This window comes from Carettochelys insculpta, chromosome 16 (genome assembly GCF_033958435.1).
Source record: "Carettochelys insculpta isolate YL-2023 chromosome 16, ASM3395843v1, whole genome shotgun sequence".
Taxonomy (NCBI): domain Eukaryota; kingdom Metazoa; phylum Chordata; order Testudines; family Carettochelyidae; genus Carettochelys; species Carettochelys insculpta.
Genome location: NC_134152.1, coordinates 25,799,671 through 25,821,272, shown reverse-complemented (window position 1 = coordinate 25,821,272; position 21,602 = coordinate 25,799,671). Strand labels below are relative to the sequence as shown.

The 21,602-nt window shown below is 42.0% G+C and overlaps 1 protein-coding gene across 5 annotated transcripts in view; it reads left to right on the top strand.

The window, feature by feature from the left end:
• PDGFA (platelet derived growth factor subunit A) overlaps positions 1-20,368 on the top strand; it is a 48,791-nt gene extending 28,423 nt beyond the window's left edge. For 2 of the 5 annotated variants that reach the window (XR_012647686.1, XR_012647687.1), the window contains 2 exons: positions 303-416; positions 521-920. Coding sequence is in view for 2 of the 5 variants with exons in the window: in XM_075010195.1 (XP_074866296.1) it covers positions 20,031-20,157 (127 nt within the window). In the remaining 3 variants the exon portion in view is untranslated. Of the gene's footprint in view, positions 1-302; positions 417-520; positions 921-20,030 lie in introns of those variants that run through there. The other 3 variants (XM_075010193.1, XM_075010194.1, XM_075010195.1) reach the window with 2 other exon arrangements.
• Positions 20,369-21,602: the final 1,234 nt, after the last annotated feature.

The window sequence follows — 21,602 nt, the reverse complement described above, 5'->3', positions numbered from 1 at the left end:
CTCTCAATACAGAAGAGTGGCTTGATCAGCATGTTAATGAAGTTTGATGTGACATCTGTAAAATTTCCAAATTAAATAGGTATTTTATATTTCTAAAATACCTGTTGTCATGTGAGCTGCACCATTTGCAGATGATTCTAGTGTTCTCAATGGGATTTAATTTCAATTTGGAGTAAATGCTGGATGATGGGGAATTTAATAATTCAAACTTTTTTTATTTTGCACATAAACTCCCAATGTCAGATTTCATTTATATGGATGTATCTTTTTGAAAGAATGCTAAACTTGATATCCTGTTTCAGATTAACAGGTATTTATTGGGAGTAGTATGCTAGAAGCAAAGATTTTGTAAAATTCAACTTTAAAAGTCAGCATGTAAACTCAATCAAAACAGCTTTTAGAACTTCTTGTCCCAGGTTAGTGAATTTCATGCAGAATAGTTTTTTTTTTAAAGACATCTAAGAGGAAAGGTCCTGCGATTCTAATCATGGAGTTATTATATGTTTTTTTTCTCCTGCAGATGTAAGGTGAAATAAGCTAGAGAAACAAAAAATAAAAAAAAAAAGAACTTCTCTCTGGGACATGGATGTACATGGTTTGTTACATTCCTGAACCTACTATGTATGGTGCTTTATTGACTGTATACTTTATTTGTTCTCCTATGTGGAAAAAATGACCGAAAAGAACACTTAATGAGAACAAAGAGACAATGTACATTTGTTTAATGTGACATCAAAGCAAGTATTGTAGCACTCTGTGAAACAATAGGAAGCTTCCCTGTCCAAACTCCCCGCACAAAACAACAAAGCAAACAAAGCAAAAGAAGATAAAAAAGACAGTTGAATGAATGGAGGATACCAAAAGTACAAAACAAAAAACAAACAAAAAAGAAATAGTGGAAGAAGAAGAAAAAAGACAAACATCTTCAGTGAATAGTGGATTTCTGTCAGAGCAGTCAACGGTGCTTTATGTCAAGAAATGTGCCTGCTTTCTTGATGAAGATGGATGGACACAAATGGATTTCAGGCACAAAAAAGCAGGAATGTATCAAATGATCAAATGCCACGCAAATACTATAGAAACAGTACATCTTTGCTTGGTGGTGTTTTAAAGTCTAAACAAAAAGAATACCTTCTGGGGAGCCTTAAATGGATTTTTTTTTTTACACCATAAAGTGATTATTAAGCTTTCTTTTTACTCTTTGCCTAGCTTTTTATTATCTCTTGGACTACATTTACGAATAACACATGTAGAAGACTGGTGTAACAGTAAGCAAAACACATTACGATATTTCTCCTAGTGGGATGCAAACTAATGAGATATATTAAAATAAAAATGTTATACCTATGCATAATTTTCTAGACTTTCTTGGTTTATGTCTCCCACCCTTCCCTCGTAATTTAAAGCATTTTAAAAAAAAACTGATGTGTGTAAACAGCTCATAGGATATCCATGCAAATATCCTTTTTTTCTTTGAGATTTATACCAGTTGCCTAATAGTGATATTGTGTTAGCAATTGCCATCAGTATACAAATACTTTTATTTCACATGTTGGCGGTGTGTGAAATGTACAAGTTCTTGTATCTGCATTGTACAATGTCATTGTGGCATGGGGAAGGCCTTGGTGCAAATAGTTGGACAAACCTAAAATTCTTTATTTTTGGTAAAATGTTATGCTTTATGTGTATTCAACAGAAATATGTGTTTTGTAAAGGTGAAGTTTGTATTTTTATCTAAAATTAACAGTTTTATATACCTAAGAAAGCCTGCTATGTTTTCTTGAACAAACAAACAAAAACAAAAAAGGTGGGGGGGAAAGAAAAGAAAAAAATAAGCATTTTGTGGTCATATTTTTGTAGTTAAAGATCCAAAATAACTTCAAAATATATTTTAACTATAGCAGGGCAGGTAAAAGACGCAGGCACCAGCTCCTACATTTTCAAAGTGCCGAGGAACTGAGTTAATAAATGACAAGCAGTCTTGTAGCACTTTAAAGACTATCACATGTATCAGGTCACGATCTTACGTAGTAACAGTACTATGTTTACTGTTCACAAAGTTATGCACATGAATGTACATGTCTGTGTTTTGTTAGTCTTTAAAGGATGCCAAAGTCACTTACATGGAATATTTAATGAGCAAATTTTCATGAGCTTAAACTCATAGAATCGTAGGGCTGGAAGAGACCTCAGGAGGTCATCAAGCCCAGCCCCCATGACCTAATAAATTTGATAGTCTTTAAAGTACTACAGGACGGCTTGTTATTTGTAAAGATACAGACTAAAATGGCTACCCTGCAGAGGAAATACATCGTTCAAATCTTCCATGGACTGGGTTGGGAGCCACATGGTCTGTTGCTTTAAAAACACAGGGCTATGCCACATACATCATGGCTACTCTGTTCACCAAAATCACTGCCCCAACCCAGTGGTTTAGACGATATGCGCTTTGTGTTATTTTGATTATCACATTAGACTGGTAAAATAAACTATTGGGTTCTCTTTATGAAACTTCTCCAGTAAGATGAAAGATTTCTCTGTCCTTTGTATATCCCGACAAAAGAGCAAGTCCTGAGGATAGCGAGTTCACCCTGAATTCAGTCTCCAAAGTGAATGAACTGCAGAGCCCTAAGATTTATCAAAAAATATATTTTTAACCTTTCCAATTTTTAAAATATAATTAAAACACCCTCTCTGCCCACTAGAGGAGAGGTGGGGAAACTCCAGTGCTCTAGGTGAACATGGTTCATCAGGGTTAGCTGCTGGCAGGCTGCCAGATGGTTTGTTTGCTTGAGCATCTGCAGGCACTGCTGCTTTCAGCTCCCTGTGGCTGTGATTTGTCGATCCTGGCCAGTGGGAGCTGCAGGAAGTGGTGACCTGGCCCACGCTACTTCCCACAGGTTCCATTGGCTGGGAACGGCAAACTGCGGTCACAAGGAGCTGTGAGCAGCCATACCTGCGGATCTGGCAACTACTGGGGGGCTGGAGTTTCCCTACGCCTGCATTAATGCTATGGTTGTTTTCAACCCAACAAAGCAATTTTAATGAACAGGCATTGGCTTCAGCTGCTAATGCAGGTAGAATTAGTCAGTGTCCTGGTTTACGATCATCTTCCCAGTGTATTACATTAAGCACCAAAACTGGAAAAACATTTACTAAAACTATCTGTGCTTGTTCTTCACTAAGTGTACTGTTCACAATGTTATGCACATGAATGTACGTGTCTGCGTTTAAAAGAAAAGTGTATAAAATGTAATTTATATATTTATGTTTTGGTGGGAAGACAATAGTGTTGCGCAGTTTTTTGTTTTTTTTCTTTGGGGGTGGTTGTCTAACATAGCTAATGAAAAAGAATTCATATATCTATTAAAATCATGTAGATGAAAAATATGTGACCCAGTCAGAAGTTGTGCTGGTTTGAAAGGATGCCAAAGTCACTTACGTGGAATACTTAATGAGAAAATTGTTCAACTGAGGTTACATGGGCATAATAGGGATTAATTCAAATCATGCAGCTGGGCCAGATCTTCAGTTAGTGTTATCAAGTGTAGCCCATCAATTTTAATGGTGCTATGAGATTACACCATCTGAGAATATTTATGACGAGAATGCAACTGAAGGAATGCAATTTCTTGGTGCCAGCACAGTAACCTGTTATGCCAAGTATTCAAGGAGAGAATGAAGACTGAATGAAGAACTTTCTGGTAATTATTTGTCTGCAATTTGAAATCTGTAATTCATTTTGTTACCAGGAATTAGGAGCATATAGGTCTTTATTTTCAAACCCCAGTGCTTAACTGATACATGGTAGCAATCATCAAAGTCTTAAGGCCAGATTCTCAGCTGGTGTAAATTGACAAGCTCTATTGACTTCAGTTTATGTCAGTTGAGGATCTGAGCCAGTCTTTAAAATATTGCTGAATGTTATAATTTGTGCCGTTCATTCTATTCCTGTTGAAACCTTATCTGCAAGCATTTCCAGCATTACTGTCATTTGAATCAGTCCTCATCTATTTCTGTGATACTACAAATATAACCAGGAGGAACAGTAACATTAAGGCTTGTGACTCAGAATAGCATAAGCAAGGGACATTAATTCAAAGTTAAGTTGGGCATTTTGAGGGCCAGATCCTCAGCTCATGTAAATCAACATAGCTTCCCTGACTTCAATGGAGTTATGCCAATTTTACCACTTGAAGGTCTTGTCCTCTATCCTTTACTCATCCCCTGTGGTCTCAGGCCCTTCCAGGATCTCAGATAATTGTGTATGGTTCATGTAACATCACATTCTAACACTTAAACACCATACGTGAATTTGAGAAAGAGTGTCAGACTTAAGTTTGAATTCCCATGCTTTGCAATGGCTTGTTTCACCATCATGGCTGTAAATTAAACAGTTTTCTGTGCATTCACAAACACTGCAGTGGTGTCTTATCTCTAATTCCAGTATCAATACAGGAGGAACATGTTTGCAATAGTGTCAGTGAAAGAGGAAGCCATTTTTTGCTTACAGAAAGGATGTGTCCAGCAACTGCAGGCACCCTAAAACCTGGAGGTGTCTGTTGGGGGGCTTGAATTTTTGCATTTTTGGGAGGTAGGAGATTACACAGGGTGTAATGAAGCAACTGGAAAAACTCAGTTACCTGGAAATCATGCCTTTCTTTGTAATTCTCAGTCTGAAACTTCTGTGCTCTAGGCCTAGAGTACTTCTGTGATTTCAGGATAAAATGTTCTTATTTGACTCCTCTACTATCCCATTCCTCACTGGCTCTAAAAAACTGGGCTGATGGTTATCCCGTTTGCAATCTTTTCTGTTTAAGGAGCATGATAGGAAGTCATTGGCCAGATAATGTAATTCCAGCAAACTCTGGGTATAAGTCACTGATGCTGTGATCAAACAAACGATCACAGTGTTCTGATGCTGTGCTTCCTCTTCCCACTGTTGTCCGTCATCTGCTTCTGTAACTGGAATCGGTTTTAATGGGGTTGTCTTAACCGTGGATCACCTGCTTGCTGTCTCAGCTTCCCCTGTGCTTTCTGTTAAATGCAGCGTTCCTCACTCCCCATTTGGGTCAAGTAATATTCTCACCTGGGGTCTGGATTATTAGATACGCACAATAAATAGGAGCAATTGCTTCTTCTGGGCAGCAGTTGTTTCACAAGTCAAACCAGTTCTGTGGCTTTGAGCTTAGTCCTCCCCACCCTGCCTTGGAACCAGGGTTTCACAGGACCTTTAGGTTTGATAAACCCTCATTCCTCAGTTTGGCTCTAATGGTCTTTCATTCCCTGTTACATGAAACTCTTCAACTATCCTAGGGCAGGGGTGAGCAAACTTTTTATGTTGGGCCCCACTTTGTCCCTGCAATTAGCAACCTCCCCCTCTGCCCCAGTCCTCTGGCTAATGTAATCCAAACCAATGGAAATTTCAGTTATAGTCATATGGAAAAAACCCAAAAGCCTTTTGGTACATGTAAGAAAAGTCTGTAGAATGTAAAATCTTTATTAATTGTTATATAAATGTGAATACACAGACATAAAGACAGTAACACATTTCAACATTTTTAATGAGATGGACAAGCCTGAGACCCAGCAGCTGATCATGCCTCCCACTGTCCCGCAAGAAATTTCACAAGCGTCTCCATTCTCCACTTCAGAATCTATTAGTCCTCTTCTTGACACCTGACACAAGGAAGGCATCACCCTCCAATGCTTCCCCAAGCCCTGGATCACTCCTGTCTGTTATCCCAGCTTAGGAAAGTAGCCTTGAGCTTTGTTTTCTGTAAATGACATGATTGCAGCTTGCTAAGTGCCTTAGAGCTCTGAGCTTCAAAAAGCCAGATCTTGTAACAGATGCACCATTGCATATGCCCGTAAACCAGTGCTCTCTTATGTAGATCCACATGTGTGGGAGAAAAAGAGGCAGCTTGTCATCTGCTCCGCACTGGGAAGAATGGTTACCTCAATAAAGAGGCCCACGCTGCACCCAAATTCTGGTTCCAGTTAAACCAGTGCAAAGCTGGAAGAGCACCATTGCAGATACTCCACCTTTACATGGCTGTAACTGAGATCAGATGGTTTTGCCTGTAGTTCAGTTTGGATAAGCAACTAAAAGCATGAGAGTGGGATTTTCAGAGATGCCTCAGCGATCGAGATGCTCAGTCCCTATTGATAATTAGCAGCAATTAAGGATCCAGGTCAGCTACGTGGGTTTGAAAATCCCATCCTGGATGTTCATCTGCCTCTATATTAGCCTGGAAATCGTGCTTTCAGGAAAGTATGTTGGGTTTCCTATTTCCAATCAAAGCAAACCATTTTCGTGGCATTTCTGTTCCTGGTCCTAGTTGAGCTCAGACACAACAGTCATAAAAATGAAATAGGGAAGGAAGAAATTTTTTTTTTCCAGTTCTCAGCAAAGATTCAGTTCAAGGAATTGGGAGGGAAGGAAACTGATCCAATAATTGGTCTCTTCCTATGCTGTTATCTTGTTTTAACTGGTACCTGTGCGCTGTTGACACATTTGTAGCAAGAATGTTTATTTTTGTGTGGGCTTTTCTGTGCTACTTCTCACTATGAAGTCTGAATGCCTCACACCTGTGCATGGATTTCATCTTGTTACACCCTACTGAAAGAAAACTTTTATCATCCCATTTTAAGGGAAACTGAGGCACAGAGAAGTAACTCGTACAAAGTCACCCAGCAAGTCTATGGCACAGCCTCTGGGCGTGGCTTCCCTGCAAGCGTGAGTGTCTTTGTAGCACAAGGAGACATGCCCACACTAGCTTTAATTCTAGCTAGCACTGATAGCAGCAGCATAGACGTGGCTGCATTGGAAAGCAACCTGCGTATGTTTCTGGAGGCCCTAGAGGACTTGTAGTGAGCTGGCTATCCCATGCTGCTGCATCTGCATTACATTCCTGCTAGCTAGTGTGGGTATGCCTGCCTAGGCTATGCTCATACCTTCTCTTTGCAGTGATGACCCACCCTCAGATCAGGTCCGGTGCCCTAAACCATATGGCGAATGTTCCTCTCCAAGAATGAACCCTCCCACCCTTAATGCTGGAAAGACTGAAGGCCGTTCCCTTTGCATAATGAACACATGTACAGCTGCATGATCAAAAGCAACACCATAGCTTCAAAGGATGCAGTGACTGATGAAATCTTGCTCTCTGCCCCATGCAAATGTAGTCTGTTGTGCTATCATCAGCTCATTATTTCCTGTCTGCCCATCTAAGAACTCAGCCTTCCATGACTTGAAGGAAAATTACGCAAGTGGAAAAAAATGCAGGTTCTGCAACAGCAGAATCAGATTTTATGAGAATCTACAAAGATTTAATGGACAGTTTTAGGCACTTCCCACAGCTGTTATCACACACTCCCTGCATAGAGGTTGGTATCTTCCTTCAGAAATCCCTTTCTACTGTGGCACCAGTCCTGAATTCTGTACTCAGGCCCAGTTCAGGAAAACACTTGAGCATATGCATAAATCCATATCCATTCAGGACAACACTTAAGTATGTGCATACCTTTAAGCACTCACTTATGTCAGAGAAGTCTAAGATTGTTCTTTCATGCTCTTCTGGAACAGGTGTGAATTGGGAAAACAAAAATTGTAGGCATGAGCTTTTTGGGCTCAATGTATTGAGCTATGTTGTAAATTAAGTAACTCCAAATATGGAGTAACAAGGCCTGTAAGAATAAGAGAAGGGAAAGAAGTGTATCTTCAGTATGAGAGTCCTGAAAGAGGTCTTGGGCATGTTTTAAAATATACACTTGCTAGGGGCTTATCTACACTGCCACTTTACTGCGCTGTAACTGTCTCTCTCAGGTGTTAGTGTAAACAGGTTCTTAGTGCTGAGAGCAGAGCCGTCCCATCCCTAGGACAAGGTGGTCGGTGCTCTGTGCTTTTAGGGGTGCTGGGGTGGCTGCCCCCAACCGTTCAATGGATGGAAGTGGGAGGATTACCTAGGGCCTGGAGCTGGGCCAGGGGATTACTGGGGCCAGGGGTTTTGTGTGCGTGCGTGTGCATGCACAGCAATGGCAGCAGCAGCAGGGGGTTACCTCCCAACCCAACTCACCACACGGGCAACGGGAGCTTGGCAGCCTGCTCCACTCTGCTGCTCTCCTGCCCTCTGCACCTAGCTTCTCCACAGTGGCAGATCTGGCTAAGTGAGTGCAGGGACAGGGGAGGTGACCCCCCTTGCTGCTGCTGCTCCCATGCAATGCCCACAGCCCAAGAAGGGGAGTGGGGGAGGGGTGGAGCAGGAGAGGGCTGAGGCTTGGACAATGGGGCAGGGGGTGTGCCCCAGGCCCCGCCACCCTCTCCCAGCATTGTTAGCTACTCTCCCCGTGGAGGTGGTTACCTACAGCTCTGAAAGAGCTCCCTCCGAGCACTGGTACCATGAGCACGCTGCTGAATTAAAGCGTTGCTTCAGCAGTGCAGCTGCCGCTGCACTTCATACTTGGCAGCGTAGACAAAGTCTTAATCTTGCCGTAGATTGGACCAACTGAACATCTGCAGCCATGGCACTTAATGTGCTTATTGCTCAGACACCGACAGCATGCCCTTCGAAAACCCAGGTTGTTTTATAGCTAAGCCAAATTTGAGAAAAATTCCCATCCATATGGCAATGATTATGTTGAATTTTAAAACATATTCTTCACCCATCCAGCTAGCTAACCCAGTGTTTCTCAACCAGGGGTATGTGTACCCTGGAGGGTACACTGGGGTCTTCCAGGGATACATCAACTTATCTAGATATTTGGCTAGTTTTAGAAACAGGCTACATAAAAACACTAGTAAAATTAGTATAATTGAATAGTCCATTCAGACAATGATTTGTTTCTACTGCTTCATATGCCTTATGCTGAAGTGTAAGTACAATATTTCTATTCTAGTCCATATATCTGAGAATAAGATGGTAGAAAGTCAGCACGTTTTCAGTAGTAATCTTCTGTGATGTTTTTGTACCGATTTTTAAGTAAGTAGGTTTTAAGTTCGGTGTAACTTGGTGGTATGCAAAACAAATCTGACTCCTGAAAAGGGTACAGTCAAATGGAGAGGTTGAATGGCCCTTGTTTCAAGACCTCAGATTACCTTAGGACCATGTTTCTCAACCAGTGGTACATGTATCCTTAGGGGTATGCAAGAGAAGTCTGAGGGTACTTACAATTTTTTTTTAAAGAAGTACTTTATAAAAGAAGTTTGAGAAGCATTGAGCTACCCTGTATTAATGTGTCCATTACAGTCAAATATGTCTGATGAGACAGAAGTTTGTGATTTTTTTTTCTATCCTCTCACTTAGCTCTATTATTTGATTTGTAAGGAAAATAAATGTGTGAACTACAGAGCTCACTAGCTCAGAATCATCATGGAGTGTATGGACGGATATGGCTATGTCATCTTCAACTGTTACAATATTTGAGGGGTATATGCAATCAATTGTAAATTAAAATGACAACTCAGAGGTGAAGTGACTTACTTTCCTTGCCCAGCGTCTCTCTAGTTGTGTTGTGCTCAGCTGCCACTTTCCCAAAAATTATGTATGATGTGTTTTTTTTCCCCATTTTATTATTGCTTCATGAATATATAGTTCCCATGTGTTACTGTTTGTTACCTTGTCAACCAGTCTGTGTATCATATATTTATGGACACATGCTGCTCTGTAAAAGGAGAAGCATTAGCAACGCTATTTGTCTCTTGTCAGTTTTCCACATAGGATTGTCTCTCATGAGCCTTGTGGTAGCAATGCTACCTAGCACCTGACAAATATTTATGGATTAATTAATCCTAATATGGGATAGGCAGTTATCTCTTGCTGAAGGCGAGACAGGAACATTAAGGGTACTGTTACACTGACCTGAACTGCCGGCAGCAGTATGCAAGTGGGAGAATTCAAAAATGCAAATGGGTGCTTATTTGAATATTCGCTTGCCAGCAGAGGCTGCTGCTGGCAGAGAAAAAACAGTGTAAACATGGTGCTGCCGGTAACACCCAGCCTTTGTCGGCAGTCTCTTATGCCTGATTTTTTTTCCAGGCATAAGAGGCTGCTGACAAAGTCGGGGAGTGTGTGGGGGTAGGGTTGCCAGCAGAACCTCGTTTACACTGCTTTTTTTTCTGTTGGCAGCAGCCTCTGCTGGCAAGTGAATATGCAAATGAGCATCCATTTGCATTTTCAAGATGATCTATTTGCATACTACTGCTGGCAGTTCAGGTCAGTGTAACTGCAGCCTAAGTGTCTTCCAAAGCTGCAGAAGGAAGTTATCGAGATGATTGAGGGCAGCAATCAGGAAACCCTGGCTGACTCCTCTAAGAAGGCTATTAGATCATGCACAAAATCATGGCTTTATAGAAGTCATTGTGAATTTTGCCATTCACTTCAGTGGGGTGAGGAATTCCCTTCATGTGTCTTTCTTACTGAAGCTAGTTCTTTTCGTCTTAGTTTTGCTATTAATACAGGGGAGTCAAATCATTAGTTGCGTTTCATTCCTTAGTAGGCTCTTGAGTATTGGCTAGTTTGGTCTTCAGATGTCTAGAACTTTCTGAATGGGTTAATCTTTACTCACACAAACTTTCTTTAAGTATCTAAAATAAAAAACTAAATAAGACAAAACAGACATGTCAGTAAATGTGCTCTTTTTCTAAGCTATGAAAAATCTATCTGGGACCTTAAATTTTCAAGTGACTACTGATTTTGGGTGTTGCAAGTCTGAGATGCTCAACTAGAAACACCACAAGGTGCTCAATTTGCAGAAAGGACTGAGTTTGTAGCCTTGGAAATCTGTCCCCTTTAAGGTATCTCAAGTTTAACATTCAAAAATCAAGGCTTACAATATCGTTAGAGATTGAAACTGCTGTAGTCTGGCACCCTTGGGACCGGACCAGTGCCGAATGAGAGATTGTGCCAGACTATGGGAAGTCAGTATTGTCCAGCAGCATTACTAACACTTCTAAGAGCCCAGTCAGCAGTGGAAGACATTTAGGGGTAAACTACAGCTAGATGACACTACCGAACGTTGAGAGCACTAAACACACTGGTGGCTGTAAGTAAACTTTATGTGGCCATGGGAAACTTGGCCACACCCATGATAAGTGGTTGTCAGGCTAACAGAAATCACGACAGATTATGGATGTTGCTGGATGAGAGAGTGCCGGACAAGAGAGGTTAAACCTGTGATCACTTTCAAAAAAGCGTGATAGCTTTAAGGACCAAATTTTCAAGGAGTTTAGCTAGATTTTCAGAAACACCTAGGCATCTGAAATCAATAGGGTGAAGGTACTTTTGAAAATCATGTGAGGTTTCTATCTACATCCTTTGGAACCAAAATACCTTTGAAAATCTAGCTCTTCTAGCTCCATCTTTCGCTGCTGAAAAAAGAAACTGTTTGAGAAATATAGTATCTCTACTGATCAGTCAGTGTCCAGAAAGTAGCTGTTTGTAAAATGTGTTAATGTTTAGAGTGTTTCACCAGTTAATGATCATCCTCCACATACCATAATTCTTGAATACTTCACCTATCGGAATATATAAGGGCTTGGATGAACTTTGGAAGTTCTGAAATGAGACACTCCTTTTCTTAAAGGTAGGTGGATGTCCAACCAATTACTCATATAGGCTGCGTCTACACGTGCACGCTACTTCGAAGTAGCGGCAGTAACTTCGAAATAGCGCCCGTCACGTCTACACGTGTTGGGCGCTATTTCGAAGTTGAAATCGACGTTAGGCGGCGAGACGTCGAAGTCGCTAACCCCATGAGCGGATGGGAATAGCGCCCTACTTCGACGTTCAACATCGAAGTAGGGACGTGTAGACGATCCGCGTCCCGCAACATCGAAATAGCGGGGTCCTCCATGGCGGCCATCAGCTGGGGGGTTGAGAGATACTCTCTCTCCAGCCCTTGCGGGGCTCTGTGGTCACCGTGGGCAGCAGCCCTTAGCCCAGGGCTTCTGGCTGCTGCTGCTGCAGCTGGGGGTCCGTGCTGCATATACAGGGTCTGCAACTAGTTGTTGGCTCTGTGTATCTTGCACTGTTTAATGAAAGTGTGTCTGGGAGGGGCCCTTTAAGGGAGCGACTTGCTGTTGAGTCCGCCCCGTGACCCTGTCTGCAGCTGTGCCTGGCTCCCTTATTTCGATGTGTGCTACTTTGCCGTGTAGACGTTCCCTCGTTGTGCCTATTTCGATGTTGGGCTGAGCAACGTCGAAGTTGAACATCGACGTTGCCAGCCCTGGAGGACGTGTAGACGTTATTCATCGAAATAGCCTATTTCGATGTCGCAACATCGAAATAAGCTATTTCGAAGTTGGGTGCACGTGTAGACGTAGCCATAAAGGGCTAGATCCTAAAATGGTGTAAATTGATGTAATTTCACAGGAGATGAGGATTATACACCCTGCAGATTGGGTTTAAAAACTAATACTATTGAAGTGATGCAGATAATGATTTCATGTTTTGCTGCTAGGGTGTCTGTAAAAATAGATTCTATTCCTGGAGCAGCTAAAGTAAATCAGAAAAGGCCATTTCCCATAGAGACTCATCCCCACTAGAATTCACATGTTATGAGACTGATAATCCGGATGTGAAAATGTGCCATTGCAAACCACAAACCCACAACTTTGTTTAGCAAAGCCTCTGACCTGTCAAAAATGTGAAGAATTTATCAGTTTTCTTTGGAAAACAGTGGGTAGAATTAGTCATTGAAACTTTTGCTGGCCAGGGTAGTAGTAGTAAACTCCAGGCCTTCCTTGTTCTGTCATGTGGGGCAAGAGTTTACTTACATACAGCCCAATCCCATCCTCCCTCCCATGCAAGGTACATTCAAACTCAGAGTTGGTGTCTGGTGTCAATGGTAGTTGTAGGTTCTTAGCACACCTGATCCTGCAGCAAAACTCATGCAGAACCTGTAGAAGCTTCTGGCCAGGATTCCTAAAGCACCTGGCCATCCAGCTCCCCTTCATTTTAAAGGGATTTAAAAGTCTCAGATGAACTTTGAAACTCACAGTGTGTGTGTGTTCAGTGGAGAGCCATCATGGCCCCACTTAAGACAATGTGAATGTTGGAGAAGGGCAAGGCTGTAGTTTAGTCTTTGCTCTTCTATCGAGCTGTTCCCCAGGAGTAACTTGCAAAGCCATCATTACGTACCCAACTTGCCACTGCTATAGCTACATGTTAACAGCCACTATGGACATATCAAATGTGGCATCCTCATGGATTAAACAGGTCTACATTTAAGATCCAGCACAGAGAGTAGGTATATAGTTTGCACATGTTACCAAGCTAGGAACCCTTCAACTCTTCATGTGTATTGGCAGGATCAGAGTCCGAGCCCACTATCCTGCAAAGGGATCTGTAGGGGCAGGACCTTACATCTGTGGAGATTTCCGCTGACCTCTGCAAGCTTAAAGCCCTTTTGCACAGAATGCTTTAGGGAACCGGAACCTAAAGCTGGCCTCTCTCTGAAACACCCCTAGGAAAGTAACAGAGAGGAAGCCGTGCTAGTCTATACGCTATCAAAACAAAAAGCAGTCAAGTAGCACTTTAAAGACCAGCAAAATAGGTTGTTAGGTGAGCTTTCGTGGGACAGACCCACTTCTTCAGACCATAGCCAGACCAGAACAGACTCCATATTTAAGGCACAGAGAACCAAAAACAGTAAGCAAGGAGGACAAATCAGAAAAAGATAATCAAGGTGAGCAAATCAGAGAGTGGAAGGGTGGGGGGGAAGATCAAGAATTAGATTGAGCCAAGTATGCAGAAGAGCCCCTATAGTGACTCAGAAAGTTCCCATCACAATTTAAACCATGTGTTAATGTGCCAAATTTGAATATAAAAGCCAGCTCGGCTGTTTCCCTTTTCAGAACAGTGCGATAATTCTTCAGTAACACACATACCTTTAGATCATTGACAGAATGCCCCATTCCATTAAAATGTTGACTAACTGGTTTGTGGATCTGGAGTGTTTTGACGTCTGTTTTGTGCCCGTTGACCCTTTGTCTAAGGGAGTTAGCCCAATATACAAAGCATCTGGGCATTGTTGGAACATGATGGCATATATGATGTTAGTAGAGGAGCATGAGAAAGTGCCCGTGATTCTGTGAGTAACCTGGTTAGGTCCAGTGATGGTATTTCCAGAGAAGATATGTAGAAAAAGCTGGCAGTGGGCTTTGTTGCGGGGAAAGGTTCCAGGACTGGTGTTCCTGGGGTATAGACTGTGAAAGCTGCAGTGTAAATAGAGATTTTAATCCTGAAAGCTGCTCTGTGAGAGTGAGCCCTTGTCTTCAGCTGTGCAGCTTGAAGGCTAATAGCAGCAGGTGAGAATCAACCCCCCAAGTGGCATAGTCCCATCTGCATCAAAGTGATTTGGAATTTTGTCATAGGTCTGGCTGAGGTTATGAATCTCCTTAAAATGGGTCATCAGAATATGAATTCTGGCACCTGTTTTTCACAGGTATAACAAATTGTCGATGTAGTTTACATTGTGGTAAGGTCCCCTCTTACCCAGGCCACTGCTCAGTTCAGTCTCTCGTCCTGTTCTCACAGGGGCTGGGGCTTGCAATGGGTCTCTGTAGTAGAGAATCCAGCTGCTCCCCCTGGGACTTCCTCCTTTGCTATTCCTAGCCCAAAGCTGATCTGCCTTGCTCTCAACTTCCACTCACTTGCTCTGTCTCTCCTACACCCCTCCCTTCCTTGCACTCTCTCTTGCACCTGTTGACTATGGAGGGCTTTTAAAGGCTTCCATCAAGCCAGCAGTGGAGTCAGCTGGCCCCAATTTGCCTGAGCCAGCTCCTTCCCAGCTGCTGGTAATTGTCCTGCTGCCCTCTGCTTGTATTTAGCAGGTCTGTCTTTCTTTCTTTGCTCAGAGGGAGGGGTAGATAGCTCAGGGGTTTTAGCATTGCACTGTAAAATCTAGGGTTGTGAGCTCAAGTCTTGAGGAGGTTGTTGAGCAGTCTAGGGCAAATAGGTTCTTGGGGGGGGAAAAAAAGATTGTGTAGGAGGGTGCTTGTTCCTGCCAAGGGGGTTGGACTCAATGACCTCCTGAGGTCCCTTCCAGCTTGATGAGAAGTGTCTCTCTCCTTCTGGGTTTGCCTTTCTCCCACCCTGAAGGAGTTCTCTGACCTGCCACAGCATGTATTCCATAGGTCATTTCCATACATTGCTCTCCCCTTTTAATATTTCTTTTATATGTGCTTTGGGAGATCATAACTTAGCATCCAATGTCTGTTTGCAGCAAGGAGCACTGCTGTCCACACTGAAATCCCATAACTAGGAGTGTGTGGCTAACTTTAGTTTCAGAACCCCAAAGATGGGCATATCAGCAGCATACCTAGAGTTTGGTGGGTGCAGAAGTTGCTTCTTGGCTACTTAGACACATTTTGCCTGCAGTTCAGTCAGGTATGCAACCCAAAGCCTAACTCTAAGCATGTGGGGAGTCCCTCTGTGGTACTCATTTGCTTAGAGTATGGTCTTAAGCATCTTGCTGGACTGGGTCTGTAAAGAGCCTGCTTTGATAGTAACAGATGTGCTTCATATTCTCCTTTGGCACCTGTGTAACTGCCAACAGATTAAGGCGTGAGCCTCTACCACTGGAGCTAAAAGCCAGCTGACTCTCAGCTAAGGCTATAAAAGAGATTCAGGGGCGGTCTACAACTGGATCTTAAAGTTGATCCTAGATATGAAATTCCAGCTAGGGCAGTTGCATAGCTGGGGTCGATGTATCTATGATCAACTTACCTGGCTGTCCTCACTGTGGGAGGTCAATGGGAGAAAGTCTCCCGTCGAGCTCTCTTAGAGTGAGGAATACAGAGGTTGACCCCTGCTAGTTAAATTTCTCTTGTCCCCCCTTGGCATGTAAAATCAAACCCAGGAAGCTTGACCCTTATCAGGTTGATCTCCTGGTAAGTGTAGATGTACCCTCAGTCTTTCTCTCTGTAAGTGGCCCAAGTGCCACTACATGGAACAGTGAACCACACCCAGAAGGTGTGTGGGTTACACATACACAGACTGATGCTCAGTATACAACTTGCAACCTTTTGAAAATCTGTCCCACAGTGTCTGGTGAATGCATAACCATTTAGTGGCCTAAGATCAGAGCACTGAGCTGCAACATAAAACATACAGCAATGTTGGCATTCTCGAGACCCAACACGGACTTCCTCCTTGTTTTCCTTGGCATGTTTCTTTATTATAGTGAGTGTAAAAAGAACACACATTTTCAAGGCAGGGAAAATTAACCTGATCATGTCATCTTAATTGCTGTCCGCAGTTTAATTAAGAAAAGAGTTGCCAACACTGATCTTATGCTTCTTGGAACTAATGGGAATGATGACTCTGCACGAACACTTCAAAAGAATTTTCAAGCTAGGAAAAGCTAAAATGTGAGGTAGGAACTTCTCATGTACTTAAGAGGTCATTATTTAAAGAGAATGCATTGTTCTGTTGGCTATTAATGAATTTCTCAAGAGGAGGGTTCCAAGAGAAAACATTACATATTCTGAAGGGTCAGGAGGATTTCTGTTTGTTTAGATATGATGATGATTGTGATCAGTGTTCCCTGTAAGCTGAACAGCTGGGCAGCCACCCAGGAGTGACTCAGATGCTGCCCAGCTGATTAGCAGAGCACCACCAGCAGGCAGCATGTTGGTGGTACACATCTGCACATGACTTGGTGCACATAAAAAATTTTATCCCATCCATGGATGCAAAAAAATTAGAGGGAACCATGATTATCAAAATGAAATAAATAATCTTAGCTTCCCCCCAAACACATTGGTAATCGTAAAAAACTGGCAGCTTTGCTGGCCATTTCACCAGGCAAGCCTATAATTGAATGGGTCTAGAGACTAAAATATGTGCTGATCACGAGTAGAACCATAGCCACATCTGGTCTGCAGACATGATCTATGTCTACAAAGCAGATATCCCTAGATTTGCAGATGTCAGGTATAAAATTTGGATCCACCTCCATCTACTATCTTCAAAAGTGGTCCGTGGATATCTGCAGATTTGCAGCACTCCTCTGCATGAGGGCTGAGTCACATTACATGGGAAACCTAGATGTGTTTATGATTGCAGTCTTCACTGCATCTGTTCTGTGACTAATGAACTTTGGTCTTCAGAACTGTCAGTTCAGTACCTGGCAATAGGTGAAGGATGGTCTTGTGGTTAATGCACTGAACTGGGGCTCTGGAGAACTGCCTTCAGTTCTTGGTTGTGCCTCAGACTTGCTGTGAAACCTGGAAAAGTTACTTAAGCACTCTGTGCCTCAGTTTCCTATCTATAAAATTGGCATTCTTCTCCCCTCCCTCCCATTCTCTTCTTTCCTATGTAGACTATAGGTTTTTGGAGTCAGTGATTGTCTCTCACTAGGTATATTCACAGCACTTAGCATAGTGGGGTTCTGGCTTGGAAGCTATAAGCGCAGTTGAACCTCTAATCAGGCATTCTTGGGACCTGACTGGTGCCGGACAAGAGAATTTGCCAGCCCGTGGGAGAAAAATTTTTTCTAGCACATTACGAACACTTCCACTGCTTACTAGACTCTTAGGCTACTTCTACATTACAGCGCTCTGTTTGACATAAGTTACTGTCAGAAGAGAGAGCAGCCAGACTGCCCAGCTGCTCTCTCGATAGAATGGCCAACCCGAAGCACAGCAGACAGGGCTGCACAGTGACCTAGAAGCCCCCCGTCTGTTGACAGAGGGCCCCCTGGAGCATCCACACAGCTTTTTTGTCAACAGATTCTGTTGAGAAAAGCATTCTACCTGGTGGGGAAGAGGCAGAAGGCTGTTGAGAAAAGCACCAAGTATGTCAACAGAATGCATTTTTTAGCGTAAATGCTTTTGCAAGTTTTGTTGACAAAATTCTCTAGCGTAGATGTAGCTATAGAAGGCATTTAAGAATAAATTACAGCTAAATAATAGCACAGAAAACTGAGAGCCAGGACTGGAAACAAATTTTATGAGACCATGGGAAACTTGGCCACACCCATGATAAGTGGTCATCCAGCTAACGAAAATCTCGACAGATTATGGATGTTGCTGGATGAGAGAGTTCCAGATTAGAGAGGTTCAACCTGTACAAACAATTAATAAATAATAAAATCAATGCCATCAATGTATCAATCAATTGGATAAGAAAGAAAGAAAGAAAGAAAGAAGGGAAATGTGACCAAAAGTACGGGGGTGGGTCAATTGTTTTTCAGAGAAATACTTCACTGAATGTCTCATTTTAAAGATCTAAAGTTTCAGGCACGACCCATGAAATGTTACTATTTTTCAATGTCTGCCCTCGGAAAAAGCGGTAGCACTCTCAGTTTGCTTTATCTCTATCCTGCCCACTCCATCCATCCCTGTCACGGTCTGTTGAACTTTCATTGTGTTTTCAGTCTAATTTTAGACCAAGTCCCTGAAGGTAGGAATCTTAAGTAAATTTGTTAAAAGCACCTAAGTTCCTTTTGCAAAAAACGCCTTAGGTTTCTGAAAGTTTCTAGCTGCTCAGGAAAATCCCTAGATGCCTGTCAGCATCTTTGAATATCTTTAAAACTGAATATTAGAAACCCCTGTCTTGCTAAAAGTTGGTAGGAATTTGGCTTCTGAATGACCATGTCACTCTTGAAAACAGGGCTCAAGCTTTTAAGTGATTTAGGTGCTTTAGAAACCATAGAGATAAAAAAGAGAAATTTTAGAGTAGCACTGTATTTTGCCACAGCTAAATCAATGCTTAAGGCTTGAAAAGTAGAAGAAACAACACACCTTGTCTTCCACCTACTATATATTTTACAGAGTTTGTCTGTTTGCTTGATCAAGAACTCCTCCTGAGCAGCAAGAGCTAGAACCACCAAATTCGGCATACAGCTTCCTCTTACAACTTAAAACGATGTAAAGGTTTGGCTGTGCCAGGAAAATGGGATATGACTGGAATGGGATTGCTTCCCATAAAACCAAACAGAAAAGAAACAGAATTAGCAAACTGACATAACGGAATGAATGTTAAAAGGAACTGAATCTAGATGAGCCAGAAAAATAGTATGTATCTGGGATAGGAATAGTTTTCAATAAACCTGATAGAAGAGAGATAAAACAGAGAAATTTAGAGTGGTGCTCTATCTTGCCGCAGCTAAATCAATGCTTAAGGTTGCAAACTAGAAGAAAATGTTATTGGCAGCCAAACTGACTTTAGCCCTCTTCTGTTAAAACATGGCGAATGATAAGAATTTATAGGAATGAAGAAAAAATACATGTCATGAAATTCCCAAGTAAATGGAATTTAGTTAAAAAATTACTAAAAATATTAAATGGACAAATTTTAACAACCCTTTTTTAAGATATCCAAAATAATAATTAACTTAATAAAATAACACTATTTTAAAAAACAAAAATACAGTCATTTAAATAAAGCATGTACATTTCCCTTTTATTTAAACAATTCATTGACTTAAGGATCTCAGCGACACTGGGTAAATCTGCTAGTAGTCACCTATGAAGCAGCTTGTTTAGCTGGCTAGGTAAGTCGTAGTAGTATTAAGCCTTTTCCACTCCTGTATCTTGGAGCATGGGCCATTGATGACCATTGACCAGCATCTCCTGTCCTGGGTGATCTTTTCCAGTTCTGGCGAGGTATATCCCTGCTTTTTAGTGTCTGCCTTCAGGTCTCTATGTCAAGTGTTTCTAGGGCGCCATCTTTTCCTTTTTATTTGTGGGTTCCAACTTATGGTATAATGATAATCAATTAGCTTATGCACTTTATTGATCTCATCACTGTATGTGTATTTCTTGGGTGATAATCTAGGGCAGATGGTATCTATTATGGCCTTAGGTGCCTTGAGGATAAAAAACAGTCCTTTGTTGAGGCCATGACAAGCCACTCATTTTTAACAAGCTAGTTTTACAAGCAATTGCTTAGGCATGAGCTCAGGAAAGCATCTTTGCTTTAGCAGGAGAAAAGGTAGCTGGATCCCTTTGGCCGAGGCTAGAAGGTTGGGGAGACTGTGTGTTGGAGCAGGCTGTTAATGAGATTTTTTCATACCTTTCCTTGCAGCTGCATTTTTGAGGAGAGTGAGAGGAACGGAGAGGCTTGCAGTAACTTGTTGTGCTGCCATAAATGCTCCAGCCACCATCTGTTTCCAAACTACAACTTGAAAGAAAACCAAGCAGCAATCTCATAATTCACGAGAATGTTTTACACTTGTGAACCCTTCCTGACCTTTGTCTAATAATGAGGGGAGCATGCAGCATTTATGGTTTGGATTTATCCTGCAAGTATTTGTGTTTATTTGCATGTCTCTTTCTTTTGAAACACATTTCTTCATGGGCTCTTTAAAAATTAAAGTTCTTCGGAAGGCAAAGCAGATGAGCTGCAGAGTCAAAATGCTATAAAGACTAAATCCCGACTGCATTGAACTTAATGGCAAAACTCTTCCAGTCTGTGTTGGTTATATGTGGTTTGCAGAAGGGAATACATTTGAAAAGGAAATTGCAGGCTGCAGGAACTGCCATTTTTCAAAATCTGCTGAAAAAAGCGTATGGAAAGATACACCTATCTCTGGAAGGGACCTTCAGAGGTCATTGAGTCAAATCTCCTGCACTCACAGCAAGACCTATCACCATCCCTGATGGATTTTTTTCAAAAAATTTCTCCTAGAGCCCAAAATGACCTTCTCAAGGATGGAGTTTACAACCCTGGGTTTAGCAAGCTATTGCTCAAACCACTGAACTATCCCTCCCCGAAAGCTGTTAGACCTCCTGGGGCGTTACACATCTGAAACAAAATCAGACCGTCATCTATGAATGGCAGGACCTGTTGAAGACAAGTTTCCTTGCTAATCTTAACTTCAGACTGGTCACCTGCTACCATAAGGACATGCCCAGATTCAACATTAGTGGATAGGAGGGACTATTCTATTCACAGAAACAGGAAGAAATGTTTCAGAGTGGTAGCCAAGTTAGGTCTGTATCTCCAAGAACAATAAGGCGTCCTGTGACATCTTAAAGACTGATGAAGTGGAACTCCACCAAAGTGAATTTTGCCCATGAAAACTTATGCCCAAATAAATCTGTGAATCTTTGACAAAGGTGGAAAAAGTACCCCAAAAGTTAATTGAGTAAAAGTGCTGCTGCTTTGGGTGGAGACTGTACTGAAGTACAAGTTACCGGTGGCACTCTGGTTTTTCCAGCTCTGGTCTTTAAGGTTCCACAGGACTCCTTGCTGTTTTCAAGAAGAAATGCTAATTCTATTGCCTCCCTCTTTTGTTTGGTTACATTTAGCACAGATCCTCCTCATCCTGTGTCATACAAGAGGACAGATCTCATGCCTTCTAATTCCTGACTTTAAACTCAGTTTTTTAAGCCTGGCTATCTCTGTGGAGCCCATCTTTTGTCTCTGCCTCAGGTCCCCATCTGTAAAATGGGGATAACAACACTCCCTTAACTCAGAGGTGTGTTGTGAGGCTACCTACAGTAAAGACTGTGAGGTGCTCAGCTACTATGGTAATGTAAACTATATAAGTGCCATAGACAGGTAGGGCCCCTGACACATAGTGCAGTGCTCTAACTACTGGACCACATTGCCCACTGAGAAACACTGAGCTTTTAAAAGAGGTTTAATTTTATA